Here is a 16,427-nt window from a genome sequence, read left to right as displayed (position 1 = left end):
TACTTAGAAAGAGACGAACTCGGGCTGGTTGAGGACAGAGTTTCGCTTTTCAATAATTCCAGAAAACTTAGGGACTTATTGGGATGGAAAATATATATGTACATATTACACATGTATTTATGCTGTTGTTGTTTACTCTAAAGTCGTCATCATCATCACTATTAGCATCATGGTGGCTGTCGTCGTCGTCATCTTGCCAACAGCTGGCACAGCGGCAACTTTCAAGTCTTCCAACACAAATTTGTATGTAATATGTATGTGGCGTGAAGGAACCCCATTTTAGACAGAAATGTATAGATATAAATTTTCAAGACCGAGTGAACGTGCAGACCAAAGGAATAAGTTGGGGTTAACCTAGACATGAGTAGATCCGATCCAGAGCTTCTTTTTCGCTCGCACTAAGAATGAAGTTTTCATTGATCTGGACTGGGAATCCGTTGAATTCCAGGGCGTTAATTTTATGTTTATGAGTAACGAAGGAAATATATAGTTTAATACTTACATAGATCAAGCCAGAGTAGTATCTGTCTTTAATGTTGTGCAGCACGGAAGCCTCGTTGAGGCACGTCAGATCGGCCATATCCTCGACTTTGTCGAATTTTGGCGGATTCATCTTTTGTATATCGTCGCGCAGAATCATGACCCTCTTGCGGTCTCGGCCAGTTCAACCTCAACCTCGTCGCCATGTTCCCGCTTAATACTAGCGGCCACGAAGCCCTGCAAAAAAGGAGACAAGAAAAATGTCCATTCAATTAGTCACACTTGAACTTTAACCATTCTGCTTCAGGAGAAAAGTATGAGAATCAAAATGTTATTTGTGTATGAGTGAATGAGTATGTATGTATGAGATGTATCCACATCACGCATCATGTCTTTCCATTTTGATCAAGTTTTATATTCATATAAAGCAATGCAAAATCAGCAATATGATAATAAAGATATAAAAGGGTCATTCGTTATACAGAGCAGCTATACCACGATGCATAGTTTTGGCAATTGCGGTCAGCGTACTTTTGGGCGCACAGATTAAACGAAGAAGGATAGATTCGAATCTGGGGCTAGGCCGATAGATCGACCATGGTTGCAAGTGTGTACACACAATTTTTGTACAAACACATTATATAGATAATCTCTTACGTTTTATTTGTTTGACCTTTGGGCAAAATCAAATAAAAGCAAGTATTTAAAATAAACCAGTCGAGTAGAAAATTGATTCATTAGTCGGATAAAATTATGTGGGCAGGCCTGAGGGTTCTATTTAGCTAGTAATATTCGCCAGAATATCAAAAATACGTCGGTATATATTGAAAATAATACCGTATATTTCAGTATTTATTTGAATCGGTAATAACCGGTTGACAACAATGAGTCCCATTCCATACTTTTAAATTATGTTCTTAAATTACTATATTTGGACATCGACTTAGGGTGAATATTACCAATTATTGGGGAATATTAACACGACGCATCCTGACATTCTGTCGCAGCCGTTTCCTGCCATAATTTTCATTGGCGGAAAGCAATAATCGCGTTCCATGTTGCGGAAAAATGCAAGCAACAATGCATACCCTAGGAAAGGATATTATAGAATTGAGAAAATGTTTGTCATCCCAGGCAAAAATTTAGTCTCTGCTGCAAGAGCAAGTATTTAGAGTAAGCCAGTTAGTAAAAAATTGATTCATAAATCGTATAAAATTATGTGGGTAGGGCTGAGAGATATAGATAGCTATTAATATTCCACGGAATATCAAAAACGAGGAATATGGATTATAGAGCTTGAGTTCGTCAGTATATTTACGGTATATTTTGAAAATGCGGTATATTTGGTATATTTCTGAGGGTAAAAAAATTATAAAATAATAAAAAATTATTTCAGCGGCGGTGAAGATGAAAATACCCGACGAGCCAGCAGAAAAAGTATTCGGAAGGCTATTCACAACATTAAGAATAGTCATTTTCAGAAGACCTCAAGAGAAAAAAAAACAAAGCAGACAATAATGAATAATAATAAATAAAAATAATTGGAAAAATAAACAATTACAATGTATTACTTTTTATATTAAATGCATGATTTTACGTGACAAATCATCACTTATTAAGTGCATGATATTTAGGTAAAAATCATCACCTATAAAATGCATGATTTTTAGGTAAAAATCATCGCTTATTATGTGCATGATCTTTAGGCAAAAATCATGCATTTAATAAGCGATGATTTAAGCCAAAAAATCGTGAAAAATCATCGCTTATTAAGTCATGATTTTTCGGCAATGCTCGATGACAATGTCATCGATTATGCCCTAGGACATCTCCATGTTAATGTCATCAGCTCAGCGTATGGCCGTCATCGACTATGTCATCGGGGTAGTGACGCGGTCATCGACGTGTCAGCAGCTGAGTCATTAATGACCCGTACTGCAGGGTAGCTAGAGCAGTACTCACACACACACACAAACACACACATGCAGAACATATCTCAACACTAATACAGGGACAGAGATTACAAACTTGTTTTGCCTCGCTCTCGCTGATCCCTGACCTGCTCTCCCGCTCTTTCTTCTCTTTTGTTTGGTGTAGTGAGTCAGAGTGTGGCTGCGATATGCAAATTGGAAAATGTTGTGCAAAACCCTTTTAGCGGCAAATTGATTTGGTTTTTGACCAACTTGAAGAACTGTGGCATCTTTTAACGCTGATGATTTCAGCAGAGAAATGAATGTGCGAATATGCAGGAGGAATATGTGGCAAGGGTTCTTCAGTAGAACTCACTTGATTCTCGTGGGCACCCAGACCAGGCGCTTCTGTGTCCATTCCGCCTGTGTGGCCGGATCATTGTATTGGTTCCGTTCCACCGAAAGGTATTTCAGCTCGGGATCGTTGCGATCTACTTCTTCCGACATTGTAGCGGTGTATTTACTCTCTCTCTCTCTCTCTCTCTCTATATATATATATATATTATTCTCACTCAATTCAACTATGGTTTTGTCGTTTGAGTTTTCTCGTCGTAATGTGGGTGCTATTGAGGTTTTTTAATACACACTTTTCTGTTCAGCAGAACAAACACAAAATAATGAATACGGTTTCGTTTAATTTTCACATCGAAACACCGCGGCCATTGAGATACAATATTTTTCGCATTTATCTCGAGACGCGCGCTCTTTATCTTAGAAAGAGCGCACAAAACGGAGCGGCGAGAACAGTTTCAAAAGGAAGAGCGCAAAAGAAGAAAAAATATGGCCACAGTTGCTCAAGCCGGCTGTGTCTAGAAATGAACCATTAACCAGTTTGCATTCCGAAGAGTGCAGCAGGAGCAGCGGCAGAGCCGCAGCAAACATTTTGGTGGCTGGTTTCGATTTCTTTTTCGAAGCAGAGCAGGTATAAGCGCCATCATTCCATTCCTTTTCTCCCTTCTCTCTTTCCTTCTTTTGTGTACCGCTGTTCTGCGCTCTCCACATTTCAAAGCAGTTTTCCGCATATTTGCACATTAATATTGTTTTTTATTCTCTCGTTTCACTTTGTCAGCACTGCATTTGTGCAAATTCAACTCAATTTTCACCGAAATGCACGTATTTCGATGCATTTGTTTCAACAAGCGGCGTCGGCGTTGGCATCGACATCAGCGTCAGCGTCAGCGTCGCCCGACAGACCGGAGACTTTTGGGCGTTAAAATTATTCTACATGCATTTTATTTTTTCTTGTCGCGCTTGCTCCTCGCCTTCGTTTTCGCTGTTTTCTCGCACTACCGATTTATTGATATATTGCTGGCAAGCTGCGTCTTGCAATGTCTTTTTATATGGAAATTGTGCGGTTTTATTTGTTTCAAGCGACAGCTGCACTTTCAGCGCACCAACACACACATGCACACACACACACACAAACACGCAGGAACTCACATTTCGACGCGTCGCACGTCGTTTCAGCGGTTGCTTTACTCACTGTTTATTGCCTTGTTGCGTTACGTTTCGCGTTCTCTCTATTTTCTCTTTCACTTTTGCCTACTCCACTATCCACTTGCTTCGTGGTCTTCGCGTTGTCTGTGTGTTTGGGTTTGACTTTTAACGATTTTTAACGGTAGCACCTCTATAGTTTTCGATTTATTGTCAACGCGTACTCGCATTCAGTATATTTTCAGTATATATTCAGTATATATATACACATAATGGAAGAAAAAAAAGGGTATGAACAGCATGCAAAACGGCCCTGAAAATGCAACCGCATGCAAGCTGAAATCCACTTTTGCTTAATATTTTCATCACACGCGAACCTCGACATATGTCTTGGCTGTTTTTGCCCCTTGTCCTTACCCTTTTTATAGCCCATTTTAAATTACGACTCAATTTTTCGTCGCAAGAAAGAGTGAACGATTTATCAATATGACACATTAAAATTATTAGACGAATAATTCATCAACCCCTTTTGTTACCTACATGGAATTTTGCTTATAAAAACGAGAAAAAAGAGGATAAAAGGATAAAGTCACCCTTTTGACTTCAAGGTATATTGTTTGTCAACAACGCCGAGGTAAGGTTCGTACGAACCTTGCAATTTGCCTTGGCTTTTTTTGTTTGTTGTCCATACCCGTTTTTAAGGCCCATTAAAAAATAACGACTCATTTTTTCGTTTCAGAAGAGAGCAGAAGTCTGACCGTCTGATAAAAAACGTACTTAGCCCACTTAAACCCCCTTTATTTAAACTGATAATAACTTGAACTAGACAAAAAATAATATTTACTCTTGCAGGTTCTTCATCTTTATATAAAAAAAGACCACGATATTTTTCACCTAAAGTGCTATAAATATATTTAATCACGAATCATGCTGACTTAATTCGACTTAAGATTAGCTAAGACCTTCAGTCCTCAAAACATAATTTTATCGATAGATGAATACATTTTCTAGAAGATTAGCTAGCTTTAAATGCTTAATTTAATTTTATTGTGCCTAAAATAAGGTTTGAGCAAAGAAGGTCAGAAATAAAACGTAATGAAATGGATAGTGTTGCGATGAAAAATCCCTCCAGGCTTGCGAAAAAATATCGGTATTTTTGTGCGATAAGCGCAACTTATCGGCGCTTTTTTTTTAAATTACAATGTTATAAAGCTAAACAAATGTTTTTACATTTTATTTCTGTTGATTTTGATTTTGATTTTATGACTATAATTATTTCGACCTTGTTATATACATAGTACTCAGGACTTGGCAGCCCCTGTTCTAAGTATGCCTTATCCGGGCAACGTGGATCTCTGCCCGGACGGACCGTACCCCTTCTCTGCAGCTCGTGGGAAAAAGAATGGAAGAATTTAAAAACAAAAAAAATGAGTCTGGCACTCCCAAATGCCAACAGGAGCAATCCCAAACAGGGAAGGCAGCGGCCAAAGGCCTGGCCCGACCCGCAAGTCAGCAGGGAAAACCTGCGCGGCGGAAGATGCTAGGGAAAGCCCAAAGGGGTCCCAAAGGGGAGCTGCCAAAGGCGAGCTCAATTTTGGGTTCAGCTCTGTGACCGTAAAGGTCTACAAGTCGGATGCGGCGGCCGAGTCACGTCCTGTCGACAAGCCAGTTGAGCAGGACGCTGCCTCGGAGATCGAAGCACCCGACGATCACACGGAGATAGACCCAGAGGGCTATGTGTTGCCACGAGGAAGTCGAGGATGATCGGATGCGACATTACAGTGGTGGAGAACACTAAGGATGTCCTTGAGGCTCCTTCAGATCAATCTCCACCACTGTAAGGCAGCATCCGCTGCTCTTATACTCCGCCTCGAAGAGAGCGGAGCAGACGTAGCCCTGATCCAGGAACCTTGGATAGTGGGAGACAAGGTTTGTGGACTAGGGTCGAAGGAGTACAAGATAATTGTAGCTCAACATGAAGGTAAAACCCGCACCTGCATTCTCGCCAGAAAGCACCTTAATATCTTTCTGCTCCATAACTATAGCGATAGCGACAACACGGCGGCAAGCCTAGAGCTGAAAGGACACATCTAAGGCTGATGTCGTCCTACATGGCCCATGAGAGAAACGATCCTCCCAACGACCTGGTTCGCAAACTAGCCAGCGACAGCGAGAGGTCGGACATAGACCTATTAATAGGTTGCGATGCCAACGCTCACCACACTCAATGGGGAGCTCGAACACAAATGTAAGGGGTGAGTCACTTTTCAGCTTCATCCTCAACTCAAATCTATTTATTTGTAATCGGGGCAACGACCCCACTTTTATAATTAAAAATCGACAGGAGGTTATTGACATCACCCTAGTGTCTTCCAACCTGTTAGACATAGTCAAGAGTTGGCAAGTCCTTGATGACCACTCTTTCTCTGACCACAGATACATCGAGACCACACTATCCCTCGAGTGTCCGAAACCTAAGGACTATATTAATCCCAGGAAAGCCAACTGGGAAAAATATAGCTCAGCCCTGGAGGACTTACTCCCCTCCAAAGCACCATCATGCCCTGACACAAAAGACGACCTAGATCGCCTAGTGAACAGGTTCACAGAGGCATGCAACAAAGCCTTCGCGGCAGCGTGCCCCTCTAGCAAACCTAGGGGAAAAAGGGGTCAAAACAAATAGACATCCTACGTAAAAGCTGCAGGACCCTCTTCAACAGGGCCAAAAGCGCGAACGAGGAGAGCCACTGGGCAGACTACAAAATCAGTCTGTCACTATATAAAAAGGAAACAAGGAAAGCAAAAAGGGCCTCTTGGCAAAAATTTTGTTCGGAAATTGAGGAAACGTCAGAGGCCGCAAGGCTTCGCAAGATTCTCTCAAAAACTAACCCTCGGTAGGGTATCTTAAAAGGAATGACGGCACGTGGACTAACTCCAGTGAGGAGTCCCTGCAGATTCTACTAGACACACATTTTCCAGGGTGCACAACCATCGAGACGGCACATCTTCCAGGACAGGGACCGGTAACCTCGATGGATCACATCCTCACAAAAGGTAACATAAGCTGGGCAATAAACAGCTTCAACCCGTTCAAATCGCCAGGCCCCGACCAGGTAATCCCGGCCCAACTTCAGAAGGCCGGGGATACGGCCATCAACTGGCTACAAGGTATCTTCAGGAAGATACTGGCTGTGGGTACAATCCGCGAACATTTCTTAAGGCAAAGATAGTCTTCATTCCCAAAGCTGGGAAAGCCTCGCACTCAGCTGCAAAAGACTTTAGACCAATCAGCCTATCGTCCTTCCTTCTCAAAACCTTTGAGAGACTCGTCGGGCTGCAACTGAGGACAACTATACACCCTCAGTTGCTGTCAGGCGCACAGCATGCCTACCGGAAAGGAAAATCCACGGAAACGGCTCTTCATGAAGTGATCTCAGCGGTAGAGAAATCTCTGCATCACAAAGAGTACTCACTCATAGCCTTTCTCGATATTGAGGGAGCTTTCAACAACGTTGTACCGGGCGCCATTACAGAAGCCCTGACTGACCTGGGGTGGACCGTCACTTGGTGATGCTCATTGATCAATTGCTCACATGCAGGACGGTGACATCATCGATGGGATCGTCCGCCCAGTCAAGGTATGTCAACAGAGGCACCCCGCAAGGTGGTGTCCTGTCTCCTCTTCTGTGGAACATAGCAGTCAACAAGATTCTATGTGACCTGGAAGGGGGGGGCTGCAATGTCGTGGCCTATGCGGACGACGTTGCGATTATCTTCTCGGGGAAATACCCCCAAACACTGTGCGACTTAATGTCCACAAAGCTAGCGCAACTGTCGGATTGGACAGAATCGCGCGGTCTGGGAGTAAATCCCTCAAAAACGGAACTCGTACTATTCACAAATAAATACAAGGTCCCGCCCCTCAACCCTCCAATACTACAAGGATGCAGGCTCTCCTTTAGCGACAGTGCCAGTTACTTAGGGTTGGTAATTGACAAGAAGCTTAGCTGGAACCTGAATGTCAAAGACAGAGTGAAGAAGGCAATGACTGCACTCTACACATGCAAAAAAGCTATTGGGCTAAGATGGGGAATGATCCCAAGCATAGTCCAATGGATATATCAAGCTATAGTTAGACCAATACTACTCTACGGAGTTACGGTGTGGTGGCCGGCCCTATCAAAAAGGGCGATCACCAAGCAACTGGGCAAAGTCCAGCGGACTGCCGCCCTATGCATCAGCGGAGCTCTTCGCACCACCCCAAATGATGCGCTAAATGCCATCCTATGCCTACAGAGCCTTGACCTCGCAGGAAAGGAACGGCAGAAGCAGCAGCAATACGTCTAAGAGACTCAGATCAATGGTGACACAGTGCATAGGTCACTCAGCCATATTAAATAATAGCAGTACCGTCCCCTCAAAAACAGACTACCAAGTTCCAAGAGAGTACACAGACACTCCCTTCGACACAATCATCCCTCACAGAGACGAATGGCTCGAGGGACTCCCAGGCCCAGATGGGGCCATAAACATCTTCACAGATGGATCAAAGCTGGACGACAGAGTCGGAGGGGAATCTACTCTGAACAGCTAAGCATAAGGCATTCCTTCAGACTCCCAGATCATTGCAGTGTCTTTCAAGCGGAAGTCATAGCAATCAGGGAGGCTCTAGACTGCCTACAAGCGGCTGCCGTCACGGCAACCAAGCTAAACATTTATAGCGACAGCCAGGCTGCGATCAAATCGCTGAGCGCGATTTCCTCGAACTCGGCCACCGTGGCAGACTGCCGCAAATCTCTGCACGAGATGGCTCAGCAATTTGCTATTAGCCTGATTTGGGTCCCGGGCCACCGGGACATCGAGGGCAACTGTATAGCGGACGAGCTGGCCAGATCTGGCACTACAATCCCCCTTCTCCAAGACAAGGAGGATATCTGTATGCCAATGGCCACCTGTAAGCTCATTATAAGGGAGCAATACAAGCGACTAAACAACGATATGTGGCAAACAGTGCCACGATGTCGCACAACTCGGCAAACATGGCCGACCATGGACATGAAGCGCACCTCCGAGCTCCTCAAGTTAAGCAGGAAAAGGTGCAGCGTGGTCACACGTTCCCTCACGGGACACTGGCTAATAGGCACCCACGCTAACAGGCTGGGGGCCCCACATAACGATTTTTGTCGCAGCTGTAGAGACGAGGAAGAGGAGGAGACAGTGGAACATCTGTTCTGCTCCTGCCCAGCTCTCAGCAGAAGAAGGCTACAGCACCTGGGCTCAGCCTTTCTACACGACATCTCAGAGATGTCCAAACTATGTCCAGGAGGATAGCGAACTTTGTGAGAGCATCTGGCTGGATAATTGCTGACAGGAAGTCTCACAACGCAGGAAGGAAATGATCCTATGCGGTATCACAACGGGCCGAAACCGGCCTAAGTGTGACGGGTTCCGAGCGAGCCCGGCAGCCGCCTCAACCTAACCTAACCTATATACATAGTAAATCAGCAACTGCATTTATTAATTTCGGCATCGCAGCATTCAGAAGCCGGATAGGCGTCGAGGCAACAGGCCGGATTGTAGACGAAACAGTCGGTGGTCTGGTGCACTTCCTCTGTACCTTTTTTTTTATTGAATCAATTCTCCTTCGCCTCCTTTGCTTCTTATTTCTCTCTTGCTATTTCTTTTTTATCTTTATTTTATTCAACAAAATATTCCATTTTTTTATTAAAATTCTATAAACATTTATAATCTGCACCGAGCCAACACTAGCTGACGGTACAGACGAGGGCGAACTGACGAAGTAGACGGTGGAAAACGGTCTGGAAAAAATAGAATAGAATATTGACCGTACTTTCTACCCATTCCCAGGTTGTAGATATCGTGCACTTCGTAGTTTTCATTTTGGAGCTGTTTCAGCACAATAACCTTTTTTCACCTAGTGGTGATAGCTTTTTCCACGAACGCAGGTGTCTTATTTGGGATTGTTTCTGACATCTGTCAAAAGTTAAATAGAGTTGTGTGTCAATCTTTTTGCACGTGTGACTTTTCTTGTGAAACGTATATACACGTTCCGCCGACCCACCTTCTCATCGTACTGAGCTAATCATTACAACAAAATTTTAGTTGCTTTACTTCGCATCGCATCCACATCTCGCATCATGTCTTTCCATTTTGATCAAGTTTTATATTCATATAAAGCAATGCAAAATCAGCAATATGATAATAAAGATATAAAAGGGTCATTCGTTATATAGAGCGGCTATACCACGATGCATAGTTTTGGCAATTGCGGTCAGCGTACTTTTGGGCGCACAGATTAGAAAGAAGAAGGATAGATTCGAATCTGGCGGGCTAGGCCGATAGATCGACCATGGTTGCAAGTGTGTACACACAATTTTTGTACAAACACATTATATAGATAATCTCTTACGTTTTATTTGTTTGACCTTTGGGCAAAATCAAATAAAAGCAAGTATTTAAAATAAACCAGTCGAGTAGAAAATTGATTCATTAGTCGGATAAAATTATGTGGGCAGGCCTGAGGGTTCTATTTAGCTAGTAATATTCGCAGAATATCAAAAATACGTCGGTATATATTTGAAAATAATACCGTATATTTCAGTATTTATTTGAATCGGTAATAACCGGTTGACAACAATGAGTCCCATTCCATACTTTTAAATTATGTTCTTAAATTACTATATTTGGACATCGACTTAGGGTGAATATTACCAATTATTGGGGAATATTAACACGACGCATCCTGACATTCTGTCGCAGCCGTTTCCTGCCATAATTTTCATTGGCGGAAAGCAATAATCGCGTTCCATGTTGCGGAAAAATGCAAGCAACAATGCATACCCTAGGAAAGGATATTATAGAATTGAGAAAATGTTTGTCATCCCAGGCAAAAATTTAGTCTCTGCTGCAAAAGCAAGTATTTAGAGTAAGCCAGTTAGTAAAAAATTGATTCATAAATCGTATAAAATTATGTGGGTAGGGCTGAGAGATATAGATAGCTATTAATATTCCACGGAATATCAAAAACGAGGAATATGGATTATAGAGCTTGAGTTCGTCAGTATATTTACGGTATATTTTGAAAATGCGGTATATTTTGGTATATTTCTGAGGGTAAAAAAATTATAAAATAATAAAAAATTATTTCAGCGGCGGTGAAGATGAAAATACCCGACGAGCCAGCAGAAAAAGTGATTCGGAAGGCTATTCACAACATTAAGAATAGTCATTTTCAGAAGACCTCAAGAGAAAAAAAAATACAAAGCAGACAATAATGAATAATAATAAATAAAAATAATTGGAAAAATAAACAATTACAATGTATTACTTTTTATATTAAATGCATGATTTTACGTGACAAATCATCACTTATTAAGTGCATGATATTTAGGTAAAAATCATCACCTATAAAATTCATGATTTTTAGGTAAAAATCATCGCTTATTATGTGCATGATCTTTAGGCAAAAATCATGCATTTAATAAGCGATGATTTAAGCCAAAAAATCGTGAAAAATCATCGCTTATTAAGTCATGATTTTTCGGCAATGCTCGATGACAATGTCATCGATTATGCCCTAGGACATCTCCATGTTAATGTCATCAGCTCAGCGTATGGCCGGTCATCGACTATGTCATCGGGGGTAGTGACGCGGTCATCGACGTGTCAGCAGCTGAGTCATTAATGACCCGTACTGCAGGGTAGCTAGAGGCAGTACTCACACACACACACAAACACACACATGCAGAACATATCTCAACACTAATACAGGGACAGAGATTACAAACTTGTTTTGCCTCGCTCTCGCTGGATCCCTGACCCTGCTCTCCCGCTCTTTCGTTCTCTTTTGTTTGGTGTGAGTGAGTCAGAGTGTGGCTGCGATATGCAAATTGGAAAATGTTGTGCAAAACCCTTTTAGCGGCAAATTGATTTGGTTTTTGACCAACTTGAAGAACTGTGGCATCTTTTAACGCTGATGATTTCAGCAGAGAAATGAATGTGCGAATATGCAGGAGGAATATGTGGGCAAGGTTCTTCAGTAGAACTCACTTGATTCTCGTGGGGCACCCAGACCAGGCGCTTCTGTGTCCATTCCGCCTGTGTGGCCGGATCATTGTATTGGTTCCGTTCCACCGAAAGGTATTTCAGCTCGGGATCGTTGCGATCTACTTCTTCCGACATTGTAGCGGTGTATTTACTCTCTCTCTCTCTCTATATATATATATATATATTATTCTCACTCAATTCAACTATGGTTTTGTCGTTTGAGTTTTCTCGTCGTAATGTGGGTGCTATTGAGGTTTTTTAATACACACTTTTCTGTTGAGCAGAACAAACACAAAATAATGAATACGGTTTCGTTTAATTTTCACATCGGAAACACCGCGGCCATTGAGATACAATATTTTTCGCATTTATCTCGAGACGCGCGCTCTTTATCTTAGAAGAGCGGCACAAAACGGAGGCGGCGAGAACAGTTTCAAAAGGGAAGAGCGCAAAAGAAGAAAAAATATGGCCACAGTTGCTCAAGCCGGCTGTGTCTAGAAATGAACCATTAACCAGTTTGCATTCCGAAGAGTGCAGCAGGAGCAGCGGCAGAGCCGGCAGCAAACATTTTTGGTGGCTGGTTTCGGTTTCTTTTTCGAAGCAGAGCAGGTATAAGCGGCCATCATTCCATTCCTTTTCTCCCTTCTCTCTTTCCTTCTTTTGTGTACCGCTGTTCTGCGCTCTCCACATTTCAAAGCAGTTTTCCGCATATTTTGCACATTAATATTGTTTTTTATTCTCTCGTTTCACTTTGTCAGCACTGCATTTGTGCAAATTCAACTCAATTTTCACCGAAATGCACGTATTTCGATGCATTTGTTTCAACAAGCGGCGTCGGCGTTGGCATCGACATCAGCGTCAGCGTCGCCGACAGACCGGAGACTTTTGGGCGTTAAAATTATTCTACATGCATTTTATTTTTTCTTGTCGCGCTTGCTCCTCGCCTTCGGTTTTCGCTGTTTTCTCGCACTACCGATTTATTGATATATTGCTGGCAAGCTGCGTCTTGCAATGTCTTTTTATATGGAAATTGTGCGGTTTTATTTGTTTCAAGCGACAGCTGCACTTTCAGCGCACCAACACACACATGCACACACACACACACAAACACGCAGGAACTCACATTTCGACGCGTCGCACGTCGTTTCAGCGGTTGCTTTACTCACTGTTTATTGCCTTGTTGCGTTACGTTTCGCGTTCTCTCTATTTTCTCTTTCACTTTTTCCTACTCCACTATCCACTTGCTTCGTGGTCTTCGCGTTGTCTGTGTGTTTGGGTTTGACTTTTAACGATTTTAACGGTAGCACCTCTATAGTTTTCGATTTATTGTCAACGCGTACTCGCATTCAGTATATTTTCAGTATATATTCAGTATATATATACACATAATGGAAGAAAAAAAAGGGTATGAACAGCAGGCAAAACGGCCCTGAAAATGCAACCGCATGCAAGCTGAAATCCACTTTTGCTTAATATTTTCATCACACGCGAACCTCGACATTTGTCTTGGCTGTTTTTGCCCCTTGTCCTTACCCTTTTTTATAGCCCATTTTAAATTACGACTCAATTTTTCGTCGCAAGAAAGAGTGAACGATTTATCAATATGACACATTAAAATTATTAGACGAATAATTCATCAACGCCTTTTGTTACGTACATGGAATTTTTGCTTATAAAAACGAGAAAAAAGAGGATAAAAGGATAAAGTCACCCTTTTGACTTCAAGGTATATTGTTTGTCAACAACTCCGAGGTAAGGTTCGTACGAACCTTGCAATTTGCCTTGGCTGTTTTTGTTTGTTGTCCATACCCGTTTTTAAGGCCCATTAAAATATAACGACTCATTTTTTCGTTTCAGAAGAGAGCAGAAGTCTGACCGTCTGATAAAAAACGTACTTAGCCCACTTAAACCCCCTTTATTTAAACTGATAATAACTTGAACTAGACAAAAAATAATATTTACTCTTGCAGGTTCTTCATCTTTATATAAAAAAAGACCACGATATTTTTCACCTAAAGTGCTATAAAAATATTTAATCACGAATCATGCTGACTTAATTCGACTTAAGATTAGCTAAGACCTTCAGTCCTCAAAACATAATTTTATCCGATAGATGAATAAATTTTCTAGAAGATTAGCTAGCTTTAAATGCTTAATTTAATTTTATTGTGCCTAAAATAAGGTTTGAGCAAAGAAGGTCAGAAATAAAACGTAATGAAATGGACAGTGTTGCGATGAAAAATCCCTCCTTTTGTAGCGATAAGCGCAACTTATCGGCGCTTTTTTTTTTAAATAACAATGTTATAAAGCTAAACAAAATGTTTTTACATTTTATTTCTGTTGATTTTGATTTTATGACTATAATTATTTCGACCTTGTTATATACATAGTAAATCAGCAACTGCATTTATTAATTTCGGCATCGCAGAATTCAGAAGCCGGATAGGCGTCGAGGCAACAGGCCGGATTGTAGACGAAACAGTCGGTGGTCTGGTGCACTTCCTCTGTACCTTTTTTTTTATTGAATCAATTCTCCTTCGCCTCCTTTGCTTCTTATTTCTCTCTTGCTATTTCTTTTTTATCTTTATTTTATTCAACAAAATATTCCATTTTTTTATTAAAATTCTATAAACATTTATAATCTGCACCGAGCCAACACTAGCTGACGGTACAGACGAGGGCGAACTGACGAAGTAGACGGTGGAAAACGGTCTGGAAAAAATAGAATGGAATATTGACCGTACTTTCTACCCATTCCCAGGTTGTAGATATCGTGCACTTCGTAGTTTTCATTTTGGAGCTGTTTTAGCACAATAACCTTTTTTCACCTAGTGGTGATAGCTTTTTCCACGAACGCAGGTGTCTTATTTGGGATTGTTTCTGACATCTGTCAAAAGTTAAATAGAGTTGTGTGTCAATCTTTTTGCACGTGTGACTTTTCTTGTGAAACGTATATACACGTTCCGCCGACCCACCTTCTCATCGTACTGAGCTAATCATTACAACAAAATTTTAGTTGCTTTTTCGCATCGCATCCACATCTCGCATCATGTCTTTCCATTTTGATCAAGTTTTATATTCATATAAAGCAATGCAAAATCAGCAATATGATAATAAAGATATAAAAGGGTCATTCGTTATATAGAGCGGCTATACCACGATGCATAGTTTTGGCAATTGCGGTCAGCGTACTTTTGGGCGCACAGATTAGAAAGAAGAAGGATAGATTCGAATCTGGCGGGCTAGGCCGATAGATCGACCATGGTTGCAAGTGTGTACACACAATTTTTGTACAAACACATTATATAGATAATCTCTTACGTTTTATTTGTTTGACCTTTGGGCAAAATCAAATAAAAGCAAGTATTTAAAATAAACCAGTCGAGTAAAAATTGATTCATTAGTCGGATAAAATTATGTGGGCAGGCCTGAGGGTTCTATTTAGCTAGTAATATTCGCCAGAATATCAAAAATACGTCGGTATATTTTGAAAATAATACCGTATATTTCAGTATTTATTTGAATCGGTAATAACCGGTTGACAACAATGAGTCCCATTCCATACTTTTAAATTATGTTCTTAAATTACTATATTTGGACATCGACTTAGGGTGAATATTACCAATTATTGGGGAATATTAACACGACGCATCCTGACATTCTGTCGCAGCCGTTTCCTGCCATAATTTTCATTGGCGGAAAGCAATAATCGCGTTCCATGTTGCGGAAAAATGCAAGCAACAATGCATACCCTAGGAAAGGATATTATAGAATTGAGAAAATGTTTGTCATCCCAGGCAAAAATTTAGTCTCTGCTGCAAAAGCAAGTATTTAGAGTAAGCCAGTTAGTAAAAAATTGATGCATAAATCGTATAAAATTATGTGGGTAGGGCTGAGAGATATAGATAGCTATTAATATTCCACGGAATATCAAAAACGAGGAATATGGATTATAGAGCTTGAGTTCGTCAGTATATTTACGGTATATTTTGAAAATGCGGTATATTTTGGTATATTTCTGAGGGTAAAAAAATTATAAAATAATAAAAAATTATTTCAGCGGCGGTGAAGATGAAAATACCCGACGAGCCAGCAGAAAAAGTGATTCGGAAGGCTATTCACAACATTAAGAATAGTCATTTTCAGAAGACCTCAAGAGAAAAAAAATACAAAGCAGACAATAATGAATAATAATAAATAAAAATGATTGGAAAAATAAACAATTACAATGTATTACTTTTTATATTAAATGCATGATTTTACGTGAAAAATCATCACTTATTAAGTGCATGATATTTAGGTAAAAATCATCACCTATAAAATGCATGATTTTTAGGTAAAAATCATCGCTTATTATGTGCATGATCTTTAGTCAAAAATCATGCATTTAATAAGCGATGATTTAAGCCAAAAAGTCGTGAAAAATCATCGCTTATTAAGTCATGATTTTTCGGCAATGCTCGATGACAATGTCAT

At 40.9% G+C, this 16,427-nt stretch overlaps 1 protein-coding gene and 2 long non-coding RNA genes across 3 annotated transcripts; 1 reads left to right on the top strand and 2 right to left on the bottom strand.

The window, feature by feature from the left end:
- Positions 1 to 636: 636 nt before the first annotated feature.
- LOC117191612 (myosin heavy chain, non-muscle-like) lies at positions 637 to 13,608 on the bottom strand. Its single transcript, XM_033396430.1, has 2 exons — positions 11,955 to 13,608; positions 637 to 717 (listed from the first exon to the last, which is right to left on the bottom strand). The coding sequence occupies exons 1-2, from the start codon at positions 12,084 to 12,086 to the stop codon at positions 637 to 639; spliced, it is 213 nt and encodes a 70-aa protein (XP_033252321.1). The 5' UTR covers positions 12,087 to 13,608.
- Positions 2,842 to 4,277, bottom strand: LOC117190557. Its single transcript, XR_004473749.1, has 2 exons — positions 3,891 to 4,277; positions 2,842 to 3,041 (listed from the first exon to the last, which is right to left on the bottom strand). It is a non-coding gene; the product is annotated as an uncharacterized LOC117190557 (long non-coding RNA).
- Positions 4,434 to 4,989, top strand: LOC117190558. Its single transcript, XR_004473750.1, has 2 exons — positions 4,434 to 4,492; positions 4,624 to 4,989. It is a non-coding gene; the product is annotated as an uncharacterized LOC117190558 (long non-coding RNA).
- Positions 13,609 to 16,427: the final 2,819 nt, after the last annotated feature.

This window comes from Drosophila miranda (assembly GCF_003369915.1).
Source record: "Drosophila miranda strain MSH22 chromosome Y unlocalized genomic scaffold, D.miranda_PacBio2.1 Contig_Y1_pilon, whole genome shotgun sequence".
Classification (NCBI taxonomy): Eukaryota; Metazoa; Arthropoda; class Insecta; order Diptera; family Drosophilidae; genus Drosophila; species Drosophila miranda.
This window is presented reverse-complemented; position numbering and strand designations above follow the sequence as displayed.

Excerpts from the sequence above, each read along its gene's own strand:
- LOC117191612 (XM_033396430.1), bottom strand. The coding sequence starts at position 12,086 with ATGTCGGAAGAAGTAGATCGCAACGATCCCGAGCTGAAATACCTTTCG. Across the intron at positions 718-11,954 it reads GGGTGCCCCACGAGAATCAA|GGCTTCGTGGCCGCTAGTAT; the intron begins GTGAGTTCTACT and ends CCTTTTTTGCAG.